This window comes from Struthio camelus, chromosome 5, assembly GCF_040807025.1.
Source record: "Struthio camelus isolate bStrCam1 chromosome 5, bStrCam1.hap1, whole genome shotgun sequence".
Lineage (NCBI taxonomy): Eukaryota > Metazoa > Chordata > Aves > Struthioniformes > Struthionidae > Struthio > Struthio camelus.
The window spans coordinates 23,521,721-23,534,614 of record NC_090946.1 but is presented as its reverse complement, the minus strand read 5'-3'; the positions used below and the strand labels follow the sequence as shown (position 1 = coordinate 23,534,614).

General features: G+C 40.8%; 2 protein-coding genes across 4 annotated transcripts in view; both read right to left on the bottom strand.

Annotated features, from left to right (window-relative positions):
- ZNF143 (zinc finger protein 143) overlaps positions 1-1,949 on the bottom strand; it is a 39,458-nt gene extending 37,509 nt beyond the window's left edge. The window contains exon 1 of one of the 3 annotated variants that reach the window (XM_068945044.1): positions 1,812-1,949. The gene's annotated coding sequence lies outside the window, so the exon portion shown is untranslated. The remainder of the gene's footprint in view (positions 1-1,811) is intronic. The other 2 variants (XM_068945047.1, XM_068945046.1) reach the window with 2 other exon arrangements.
- Positions 1,950-6,650: 4,701 nt separating this feature from the next.
- IPO7 (importin 7) overlaps positions 6,651-12,894 on the bottom strand; it is a 37,280-nt gene continuing 31,036 nt past the window's right edge. Inside the window, exons 21-25 of the mRNA XM_068945043.1 lie at positions 11,709-11,929; positions 11,406-11,611; positions 10,033-10,239; positions 9,542-9,658; positions 6,651-7,561 (exon numbers count right to left, since the gene is read on the bottom strand). Coding sequence (XP_068801144.1) covers positions 7,464-7,561; positions 9,542-9,658; positions 10,033-10,239; positions 11,406-11,611; positions 11,709-11,929 — 849 coding nt within the window. The 3' untranslated portion in view covers positions 6,651-7,463. The remainder of the gene's footprint in view (positions 7,562-9,541; positions 9,659-10,032; positions 10,240-11,405; positions 11,612-11,708; positions 11,930-12,894) is intronic.

Below are 12,894 nucleotides of genomic sequence, written 5' to 3'. Positions count from 1 at the left end.
CTGTATGACTTCTCAGTTAAGTAAACTTCTACATTTGCGTAAGCTTTTCCTTTATTTGAGCCTGACAATGTAAAGCAAAACAACTCTTGCATAGATAGGACACTATAAATAATATATTATTCTATTATTATAAAGAGAATAATTTATGTAAATTATGTTATCAACTTCAAATACATCTCAAAAAAAAAAAATTGTACATAGCTCATTTATACTGCAACCTATTACCAAGACAATCATACACTATTTGACCACATACCCCGAGTTTCGTTTTCTTTACGGATTCAGATGAATAGCTTCTGACACAGACACAGCTTGAAAGATCAAGACTTTAATGCATGAAATACAAAGAAATAAGCCATAGAAGATGGACGTGTTGTACTCTGCCGTTCCAAAACGGCATGGCAGGTACACTTACACAAAGATAAAATATACTACATATGCACTAATTCTCTTTTTGAAAAAAGTACTATTTCAGAAAAAAAATCATTTCTCAGTCGCTATCAACTTGAAACTGCGGCAGAAACGTCTGGTATACAGGTCTCTAAAGCACAACAGATTTATAATATCTGAGGCAGAATTTTGAGAAAACTTTATGATGGAGAATCTTTTATTTGAAAGACTGTAAGGCTGTAGTTTCTGTAACACTGGAAACAGAAATACGTTTCGGTAGAAGTACTAGTACCGCTCTGTATACAACGGGAAATTTAAGCTTTGGCCATTCAGAACAAACCCTTAAGAAATCTCATACGTAACCGCAGCCAGCAAACTGGAATTTTTAAAAGAGTATTTGATTTGCATGATGTATACCATTTTTTCTTGATGAACAAAAACCACAGGTAAGAACTTATTAAAAAAACAGAAAAATCTTTAGATTATTGCAAACATAACTTTTCTAGATGAGTATCTTCTAGTTGTTTTTGTTCTATTAAAAGCTCTAGATCAGAAAAGCTGAAGGAAACGACAAGAAAGAACAGGCTATACAAAGCATGCAAAATAACCTCGCAAGCTATTTCGATGAGTTGAAAGGGATGAACTAAAACAGACCATTTCCCAAGCCGACTGCAAGGACCTTCGCCTGTGCTAGCACAGCAACAGCCAGGCCTGCGCCACTACGCTATAGCAACGTCAAAAATAAGTGAGTTCACGTGTGAATAACGAGGTGTTCCTTCCCAAACGGGCCCACACCGAGCCTCGATCTGTTCAGGCGAAAGGAGCTCGGCCAATCAAGCGCCTTTTTCCCGAACGCCGGATGGCAAGTTTAGCCTTCTTGAAAACGGGGATTTCAGGCAAAATAAAATAAAGCGCAGTAAGAAGAGCAGCTCGGGGGCAGCTGTGCCCAGCAGCGAGGGCTCACCTCCCCCCCGGCCCCGCCCGAGCCCCCCCGTGACGCAGCGACTAACGGACGCCCCCGCGCCGGGGCCGCGCGAGGCGGGCGGGCGGGCGGGCAGGAGCGACGCGCGGGGCCCCCGAGCGCCGGGGCGCCGCCGGGCGGGGAGGGGGCGCCGGGGGCGGGCGGCCGCGCCGGGACCCCCGCGGCGGCGGGCGGGCAGGCGGGCGGCGCGGGGCCGGATGGGCAGGGGGAGGGCCGGGCTGCACGACGCGGGCGGGCGGCGCGGCCGCGGCTTTATTGGTGTCAGTCGGTGCTGGCGCTGCCCGGCTGCCCCCGCTCGCCCGCCCGCTGCCCCTGGCCGCCTCCCCGCGCGCGCCGCGCAGGGCGAGGCCCGGCCCGGCGGGTCGGCGAGGCGGCCCCAGCCGGAGATGGCGGTGGTTAGAATAAGGCACACTGGGTAAAAACACATTTATATACTAACCTCGCCGAGAAATTTTCCAACAATTCCTCCGTCCGACCACCATGCACCAGGACAGGAAACGGCCGCCTCAGCGCCCGCCCGCTCCAGCACCGCCCCGAGCCGCGCGGGCGGGCCCCGCGCCCAGCTCTCCCCGCTCTCCCATTGGCCGCGCCGCGCCGCACGTCGCCCCCTCCGCTCGCCATTGGCCGCCTCCGGGCCCCGCGCCAGTGCCCATTGGCTGAGCTCCCAGGGCCCCGCCTCGCGGCTTCATGGCGCCTCGGCTATGCTGGGTTCGGGGCCGCCGCCGCCGCCGCCATTTTGTACCGCGGGGGCGAGGCGCTCCCGCGTCAGCCGGGGAGCGAGGCGCCATTTCCTCCTCCGGGGAGGGAGCCGGCGGCAGCCAGGGCCGCGGCGCCGCGGGTGCCCAGGCTGCGGCGGCGGCAGGGCGGCGCGGGGCCGGCTGCCTGCCCGGCGCGGCCCGCGGAGACGCCGCTGCCCCGTGGGCCTCCGGCGGCGGCAGCCGTGTGCGCGGAGCTGCGCGGCGCCCCGCCCAGGCGGCGCCGGGGCCGGGGCCGGCTCCCTGCGGCGCGTTATCTGCCGCCGCCACTCCGGCCCGCTCCGCTCCGCGCAGAGAGGGGCTCCCTTTTTAAAGCAGCGCGTGAGGATATGTTTATCCTCACCTGGTTTTAAGTACCAAAACATATAACAGTCCAGCCACAGGGGATGAGGGTTTTTCAGTAGGTCGTTCTTCCCCCAAAAAAGCTCTATGGTTAAGCAAAACTCACGTCAGCTGTCAGCACTGACAGTAATAACGCTATACTGGAGCTGTTTGAACATGACAGGTTTAAGAGTATTTATGATTTCTTGCCTGAAACTCCTGAACACCAGCTTTAAGTTCCTGCAGTCGTAGGAACAGCCAAAAATACATAATCCTGAACTAGCCTTACACAGAGAAGCAATTAAAACAAGCCATTCCCCTGCTGTAAGTCTCACGTTTTCTTTCCCGTTTTCTTAATCAGCAACTTTGACCCGAAATACAAATTAGAGCCATCCATTTCATCTGAGCTACAGCAGCAGCGAAATACCCAAGACAATTCCGTTTTGGGTTTACCAGTGCCCTCGTAGTTCAAGAACAACTGTGTGTAGCATCCATCAAGTCTTGCAAGTCCGTGATTCCCATTTTCAATTGCTTTTTCCATTTCTTATGTCAACATCTGAGAACGTGTGGTTATAAACAGCACAACTATGCAAACCCATGATTTACCAATTAAAATACCATTCGTTGATTGCAAAGTACGTTATAGCCACTCAACACAATACCAGACAAATGAACTTTTTTAAGGTGTGTGATTGAACACAGATGGAAGGCACCACTAAAAACAAGGAAGAGAAAAACTAGTCTCAAGGAACTCGACGCTGTTGTTTCTACAAGTCATAACAGTGCAACGCAAAGAGCTTTGATCACCCTCCAAGCTTTTCTCGTCAAATTGAGCTTTTTTTTTTTTTTTTTTTTTTAATAATGCTTTCAGGTTATTACTTCCATAGCGGACTGAGCAGAAAAGCAGCAGTGTAGTGCTCTTTTTGACTAAATTTTTTAAAATAAATCAAATGCTCACTGCAGCATAGATTTTCAGTTTATCCAGTCAGAACATGCTGGTGATCATATCCCAAAGATAAGAACTTAACTAGTAGTCCAGGTCACGAGAGACTGGTAAGACCTTTTTAACAACCAAAAAAAAAAATTGGACCAACATATCTGAACTTAACCAAACTTGTTAAATCCAAATCTGTACATAGACAAATGGGTCTACAACTACTATCGAGCTAGGCATCGTGTCAAGTCACTCCTCTGGGGATGCTTACACATGCGCTTTGGACCTGGCAACTTCGATGCCTTGTTCTGCAGATTCCCCCCAAAGCGAACAAGTTGTCCGTGAGCATCAGTCCAGTTGCTGAGACTCCAGAGGAAGGAGGGAATCGTTTCTCAGGGTGGTGAACACAAAGGGACACCGAGGGGCCCAAGTAGAAGCTGCTTACCATTTCTGAGCAGTATCTCAGGGGAGGTAGAAGAGGACAGACTCAGGCACAGGAAATGAAAATGAATAGCACCAGAGAAAGCACATGTGAAGGAGTACTGCAAGGGAACAGGTCAGAAGCATGCAAAAATAAAGATACTGAGATTAATGATGTTTCTACTCTCAGTGCAAGAGTCACACTCCAGTCACAGAAGGAGCAAATACTTTTTTTTAAAATAATACAACTTAATCTAATCTGTAAAACTTATTACCAGGTATCAAGAGATCAATTGCTAGGCAGCTAAAAACATCTTCATGTTTATCGTCAGGTATTCTGTAAAACGTAATCCACTGCAGGCTTCTTGAATCTTGCAGGAGTAATTCTGTTACTTACAGGAGATTTGAACACAGCTTTGCTGTACTATACCAAATTAGTATTTCAATAAGTACTATCCCATTTGATCTTTTAAAGTAATTATCTAAGGGGGAAAATATTAAACTTACCCAACATGCTGACATTACAAAATCATATATAGCATTAGACTTTTGTATTTAACACTTGTTATTAGCAATTAAGAGAACTGTGATTGTGCCTAAAAATCTCTTGTTGAAGAAATACTTTAGAGAGAAAAATACAAATCTTAAAGTAACTAGAACAGGACTCCCATGTACTGTAAGAATACAGCTACATTGAAAACAACACACTGAAATAAGTAAAGATAAGGATTTGCTTTAGATGTTTATTAATCCAAGGAGATCTTCCATAATAGAAAAAACAGAGACTTGAAATTCCCCAACTTTTCCTTTAGAGTTGCATTATCCTTGAAAAATGGAATTGGATAAGTGCAAGTTCTAAAGATCAGTTCTAAATTTGACAGAAGTGTATCACTGAAACTGATCTATTGCATCACAAAATGCACTATCACCACCACCACCTATGCAAAATTGTTTTGCAATTTATATAAATACATTTTTTGGAGCAAAGGAAAGGAAAATTCTACTTCCGTTCTTAAAAAAAAAGACGCTCCTTGTTAACCAGTCTAGCAACGCATAAAAGCGCCCTTGAAGTAAAACTCTCTTCTTCTCACATCAGGATAAAATTTCTCCTTTAACTAGTGACTTGAAAAATAAAACTATTCCAGAAACGATCATGGCACTAACTTGTTAGTTTTCTCCCTCCCTCCCTCCCCCTCTGCTTTGTATATTCAGCTTTCTCACTGCTGCTCTGTCAAATCTTCTACCATGGGGCAAAAGTATCTGTCCTAAAAAGTTCTCTTAATTTTTTTGGGGGAAAGCATAATGAAGTAAGCAGTTACTCAACAAGCAGATGATCAGAAATGATTTATGTAAAACTGGGCATTTTCCAAGGTCAAGGAATGCACAAGAAAACGCACGCTGTACCTATGTTACCTTTTTCTACAAAAATAAAACCTTGTCTAGAGATTACCTTGAGGCCAGAGTACACATGCATGTGCTCATGAGTTACACATTGAAAAAAAAACCAAAAAAACAAACAAACAAAAAAACCCCACAGCTTTGCTATATGTACTTGGCCAGTCAGGTGAAGATTCAACAGTACTATTGTGGTTCTCATACCGCTCCTATAATGGATACTCAGGTTCAAGGTTAATTTTTTAAGCTTTTCCACATCAGTTGCAATAACCATCCTTTTAAGTCCACAATTTGCTTTGAAGTATCCCTTTGGCATTCAGGTAGGGCAACAGGGCACTTACAGTCCTGGCTCAGTCTTATCATATTTGAACTCTGTGCACAGGGAAGTGTATTTGCCCAAGAAAGGCAGTCCAGAGAGGAGTGACTGGAAAAACATGTTATATTTGCCTAGAGAAGCACTAGGAGCTGTGTAACAAATGGAAGGCTGGGAATCGTGCTGGATAACTCTAAGGAAAACCCAAACCACGTATTCCTGCTAGTCTGCTGATGCAAAAAACAAAACAAAACAAACCACACCACACAAACCAATTTTCTGAAGACTGCATTTTGAGTATCATAATATATATATGTGCATTTCATTTTTTTACAGATATAAACTCAGTTTATTTTTAACCTGTATTTAAATTTTGGAGGCTTACATTAAATTAAGGTAGCTTGTTTAATATCAATTGTAACAGCAGGTGACATTTTTATATAAAAACAGCCAAAAAAAACCATTTGATTTAAAAGACCTGACACCAATGATCTCAAGGCAAGATCCAAAACCTATGGATTTATACTTTCAGAAAAGAAAAAGGGGGCACTTAAGCCAACCCATTCACAGCATCTCCCTGCTGGCTTCTTCATACAGTGGTTTTGATAGTGGTCCCAGAGGGAACTGTATTTTGCCTCTCTAGCTAAAATACTAGTTACTATAGCAACTTTGAAGGAAGAAAATTGTGGTTTCAAATATGAAAGATTGGCAAAACTTCAAATACACTGCCTGGATCAGGCAGACAACAGCACACACTAATGCTGGAAGTGCAAAAAGGGGAATGAAATGCAAGAGTAGTGCACCTGCAATACCAGGTGCCATGGAGAAAAAAAAAAAACAAAACATTAATTGTTCTGCAAAATTAGGGAAAAAACCTGCATTCATAGATCAAGCCCAGGTTAGCCAAATAAAGTTTTGTTTGTTTTTTTTTTAATAGATTGCATATATAGATGTTTCATCCACATACTTCAATCAACTCCTTTAAGAGCAGAATTTCACATCTAATTTACATGCTTCAGAGAAGGTAACTTTTTCTCAGTGCTTACAATAAATGTTTGTATCCAAATTTCCACTTGTACAGTGAGATCTTTAAGAAAAACAAAGTACACAGAGGGTGTTGCTTTTTTCTTTTTTTCTCTCTCTCTTTTTTTTTTTTTTTTTTTTTTTAGCAGCAATGAAATATTACTAACCCCTTTTTACATAACCGAATTCAAGTCACAACCAGAGGTGACTGCACCACAAAGTCACCAGGTACAAAACTGCTAGTTCATTTTAAATTAATAACTTGAAATTATTTTCCCCAATACATCCCTTTTTTTTTTTAATAAACAGCAAACATTTTGCTATTTTTGTACATAGGCTAGCAGGCTTGTTTCAATATGAAAGTGCTAATTCATTTACAGATTTCTCAGTTATGTAGTGCTACATTAAGTGTCCAATATTCTACATATGAACAATCTGGATAAATGGAAATGATGAAGATTAAGTAAGGCTATCTGATTACCTTATCTTATTTACATTAAAAGAATAGACACCCAATAGGAAGGGAGAAAAGGGAAATATTGGGCAAATACTCATACTGCCACAGGTGTAAAAATTAAGTCTGCCTTCTAGCTTGTACTGTAAATGAGACATTTTAAATAGTCCTGCAGCCCATGCCTATTTTTTCCTCAGAAAAAGAAAAGCTGCCTTCATGACATCCCCTCTTGATTTCAGATTTCCAAAGCGTGTCATTTGAAGCTTTAAATTCAGATTCTTCCTATCTTCGAAAAAACCTCTGGTTTGCTTTCCAGTATTAGGTTGCATGATCAGGTCCCACTTCTGGGGCTTTTGTCCAATCTATTTATCAATTAGTTTAGAGTGAGCTGTAGATAACATGAACCAGTTCTGGAACCACTATTGGGAGGAACACAAGCTCTTCACTACAATCACACAGTAGCAGGAAGTGATAATTCAATTCATTCCTGGGGCGGGGCCTCCAAAATTAAATGAAGTTGGCACAACAGGAGCATTGAATTTGTATCCTCCATGCTTTTCAATCATTTTGGATTCTAAACAAACAAAGAAAAAAAAAGGCTTTTAGGAATTAATATGCAATTTTCACATTTCAGAACAGGACCTAAACAACAATGAGCATTCTTTTTTCATTCAACAATGAGCAGAAATAGTAACTAAAGCACCATCTATGATATGCCATAGCTCAATGTATATATGGATACACACTGGATTCCCTCCAAACCCAAACATAGTTTGGAGATACTAAATCACATAACTCAATATAGTTTTGAGAGAAATCACTAAGTCTGTCACTTTTAATTTTCAATCAAACCCTAGGACCTTCAGGCATTTAAGGTCCACACTTCCATCACTGTAACTAACAATTACAGTTGAGCACTCTGGTTTTACTAGCTATAGATTATGCCCTTCAAGGATTCTATAGGGCTGACTTTTTTTTTTTTTTAATTAAACAAGCTGTAATACATGGAAAACTCAAAAGCAGATTGATAAAGAGCAGTAGTTCCATCCACCTTTACCACAGACTACATCATACAGCAGGAGGGTTACATTGTTCCTAGCGCAAGGCAACAACGTTTTTGTTAGCTTTTCCTCTCCAAAATGATCTTTCTTCTCTCTGAAAAAAGTAGTCCATCTAAAACCTTTATCCTACTCTGACATATTTGCAATCTCTCGCTTTCTGGAGATACAGAACAGCTCATATCATAAAGAGGATCTGCATTTTGTGTCTGTTCCTTTGGAAACAGGACAGAAGAATGCTGCCATGGAGGAGAAGCAGGGGAAAACTTGGGGAACATGACCTTTGTCCGCAACCTGTCCCCACAGTCTGCAAAAATCTCAAATTCTTCCTACCTAATGAGAGATAATTATTCTCCAAATCCTTCTAACAGGATATGTGCATGTGTGGTAGGGGACCTAGATGGAGTAGCAATATGCTCTGATAATACCAAGAATTTCCTGTAAGGATCTAGTTGCTTAAGTTAACCTTCATAATCTGAAGGTAACTTGCTCTATGAATAAGCAACTGAAAAATCAAAACAAGACCAAAAAAACTCAACATTCTTTTTCAGAAAATGCACAAATAGTGTATAATCTCAGGGTCTAGAGCTTGACAGGGATCACAATGAGACTGGATTCTATATCCACTGAAAGTGGATCATTCTGGACATTTAAAAGCTTTGTGAGGTAATTTAGGTTGTTCTCTGTCAAAAATGCTTATAAAACGATTATTTGTAATACCAATGTTTTTACTGAAAGGTTTTACTCATTTGAAACATCTTGTATTAAGTGCTCAGTAAGGAGCAGGATACGAGACTGGACAGATAACTGACTCACAATTCAGCCTTTAAACCAGCTTGACTTCAGAGACAGGGGTGGGTGGGTGGGGGGGGGTGGGTGCCTGTGTGTGTGCCTCTGTGTGTGCTCTCAAACACCTAGGAAAACTAATGGGAAAAAAATGAAGAAAAAAAGATCAGCCCCTTTTCTGCATTTAAAAGCCTTAGTCTATAATATTTGTATTAAAGAATGATAACCTGAAATATTTTATGGGCTTAACAACGTACCTTTATGGATGGATACTACTTGCATGAGTCAGTATTTTCCCATCCACATAATCACTGGCTATCCCAGGTGGCCTAGGTCACATCAGGAAATAACATATCAACCACTTCACGTGTTTGTCTGATACCACATGCAGTCCATCTACCTTCAGGTCAATTCAACTGTTTTCAAATCCATGCAATTCTGAAAAATATGCCTTTACTTACTGGGTCACTACATTAAGATATTCCTACCATTCCTTACATCTATCACATGCCATAAAATTTGTGCCCTGAGGCTTTGTATTACCTGAGAACCTTAGAAATTTCAAATGTGTCTCAAGTGTAAAACAACCCTGGCTTTGATGAAGACATTATTAGACTTGAATTACAAGCCTTTTTGTCTTGTGCTTCCTGAGCATGTGAACAGCATCTAAAGAGCAAAAAGCAATTAACAGTATAAAGACGGAAAAATACCATGTGCTGCCCGCCTCTGATCTGCCAGAGTTGCTATGTCCTGCAACTGTTTTCTTTGCTCTTCATTAAGACCCTGTGTCAAAGTTTGGTACCACACAGGGTTACGATTCTGAATTGCTGCAAGAGAAAGAAAACATTCATTAAAATATTCTAACTCAAAACTTTTTAACTCACTGCCATTTTAGTCACAGTAATATCCTGATCAACTTCATTATGGTTACATAATTTAAGAACTTTAAAAACTCTAATACAACCTCTAGCACCTCTTTCTTCCTGCCAGAAATCCACTCCAGCGTCTCCCCCTGCTCCAAAAGCAGGGTGCTCTTTTCCTCTTTCCAAAGGATGAATTCATTTAAACCATATACTGGAAAGCCTGTTTGGAAGCTTTCGACAAGTTCTAGTTTACAATACTATTCCTATAGCTGATTTTCCAAAACACTATAAGGAAAGAAAATAGAATGTTGGCCAGGAAAGGAAACAGAATTACTTACTCTGAAAAATTGTTTTAAATATTTGATATTCATCAACAGGGTTGTCCTCATCATCAATAATTGTTGAATAGCCTTCCAAAGCAGTCTCTTCAGCATCATCTTCTTCCCAGTCTTCATCATCTCCATCTTCACCGGCCTGTTTTGCCAGAATCTCTAGATATTCTTGACCATCTTCATCTATATCGTCTTCATCACTCCCCAATTCCTCTGAGTTAAATATCACACACACAAAAGTTTATCCCAAGTATAGTAATAACAACTCTTTAGGACATTGCCTGACTACACAAAACAGGCAATGGCATGGATAAGAATACAGTCCAGACTAGAAAGGGAGAAGGCTCTTTTAACACCTCTCCCAGTACCATGGAAGCCTCTACTGTTCCTCACTTATACCAACAGCGTAAGTGGGAACAGAAGATTTGGTTGTCACAAAAACGTAAACGGAAAAACGGGTATATAGATAATTTGAAACAGCACTTCATACAAGGCAAGGCAAGGCATCATTCCTACTCAAGAGAAAGTCTGAAATAATTTGATGAAAACGGACATTTAAAGAGGCATTTAAAAGGGACAGGAAAAGGAGGCCTGAGAAACACAACATGTAATGGCACGAACAAACGATAAAGAGAATAGCCCGGAGAGCCTAGAAGTCAATAGCAGAGATCAGGAAGAAACTGGGCTTTAAGTAGATGGAAGAAAACCAACAGATACTCTTTGTACGTGGAAATAATAATTTCCAAAGACACAAGCTGACGATGGAAAGAAAAATAGGGAGTAAGAGTGGAAAGCTTATGCAGAGTATAAGGAAAGGTGGTCAAACCAGAAGTACAGGGGAAGTGGTACATAACCGTGAGTTTCATATAAAGATGGCAAAAGGTGTGAAAACTTGTGAAACATTTGTACAGAGAAGATACTCCATAAAGGTTGATGAGGTTGAGGTTAGTCTAGAAAAAATTACAAGAACCGTCATTTTCAATACACAGCTAAAACCCCAGCAGTTCACAGGACGCTTTTTAATACACAGTTGAAACTGCAGCAGAGCAGGAGGACTCCTGAAAACTCCTTCAAATGACCCTTAACCATCATTCAAATGGGAAACATGCCCCAACAATAATTCCTTTCAGAAATGACAGCATCCACACACAAAAGCTAGCTTGACAGGGCTTCCAAGAAATTCAGTTTATGAAACTAGCTTTTATGAGAAATCAGAAATAAGTCAAATACACTTGAAAGACATTAAAAGGATGGCTGGTGTCTTACCACATGGCTGACTTTTGGAATTAGGGAACTGTGAAGAGTTGCGTGAAAGAACTGATTTTCTCCATCAGGTAAAATGAAAAAATAGAACATAACTGATATTTCAGTTTCTGTACCTGTTTCCTCATCTTCTTCAGCCTCATCATCATCATCACTGTCATTTTCATGCTCTGCATGACAAGCATATGCTCTTTTCAATCCATTAAATAAAAGGATAAAAGCTGGCAGGATCTGTCCAGCAACTTGATTTAAAACCTGTGGTATTTGCTCCAGATCAATAAGAGCACACAAGCCAAGCACGCACATTTTTCTGTCATGAAGTCTGCAAAACAAAATGGTTACAAATTTTGTTATAACTTAGAGGCAGGTAATATAGTAGTATACCACAGAGGATAATCTTCAAAATTAGAAACACCTACCCCAAGAAACAGTCTACATCATTAAGCCACTGTGTTATGAAGTGATTAGTGACAGGCTCCACGTTATTGGGAAAACGAAGATTTTCCAAGGTATTTAATAGTAGATGAGGATTGTAATACAAAGCAGCTATGGCAACCTGGAGGCACATTGTTCGCAGTTCACTCGTTTTCACTTCTCTGGTCAATCTCTCTAAAGCAGCTTCCACAAATAAGGGTATGCACTGGAAGAGTGAGAACCATTACAACTTTAGTACTCAAAAAAAAAATCAGTAATCAGTTTTTTAGTTCTGCATTTCACACTACAGATGAGACATGGCACATAGCCAGTTTGGTACATAAAACTGGAATAATATTTAACTGCTAGAATTCAAATATGAGGATGAAATAGAAAGGGGAAAAGATATTCAGTCTACTCTGAGCATATAGGTTTTGTGACATTATGCACAGCATGTTTAATTCCTGGTTCTGTAATCTTGCATTTTAGAAAACAAATACCAAAAAGCCATACACTAAGAACTCCAGGAAAAAAGAATTCAATACTCAAAAAAAACAAACCACACAAGATGGCATTACCAGGAGCCATTCCAAGAAAAGAGATATGCAAAGGAGTATCCCCTTCAGATACGCCATACTAAAAAAAACTGCTGTAGAAGTTTTTGCTTCATATAAATAAAAAATAAGAATTTGCAGGGAGCATATCCACAAGTATGAAAAAAAGAAAACCACGCATGCAAAAAATGCTCAACTATCAGACAATGCTTGGCATGTACATAAAGGAAGGGCAGGGAGATCTCTCTCTCGAATTCCAACTTCCATACATGCTTAATGAAATCTCTGATTCCCTCTGTGACATTAATTGGGATTCTAGAAACTTCAATTTCATTTTTATTTCAAGGCTATTAACTTGACAAATTCAATCATTTTCATGAATATTCACTAGAAAAAAAAATTAGAATATAATTAATCCACTTTCAGAATTAATATCCTAAAATAGTACTCTTCCAGATTCATGAAAATGCTTTCCATTAAGAGTTTTGCAACATTCTAAATTCTGGAGGTAAAGTATGCAATAACCATTTCTTCAGTTCTACTACTGCACAGTAGTACTTGCAACACTGAAGTAGAAAACAGGGTTATTGGTCAAACTGCAAAAACTTCTCTTAACAGAACTTTTCATGTTAATACA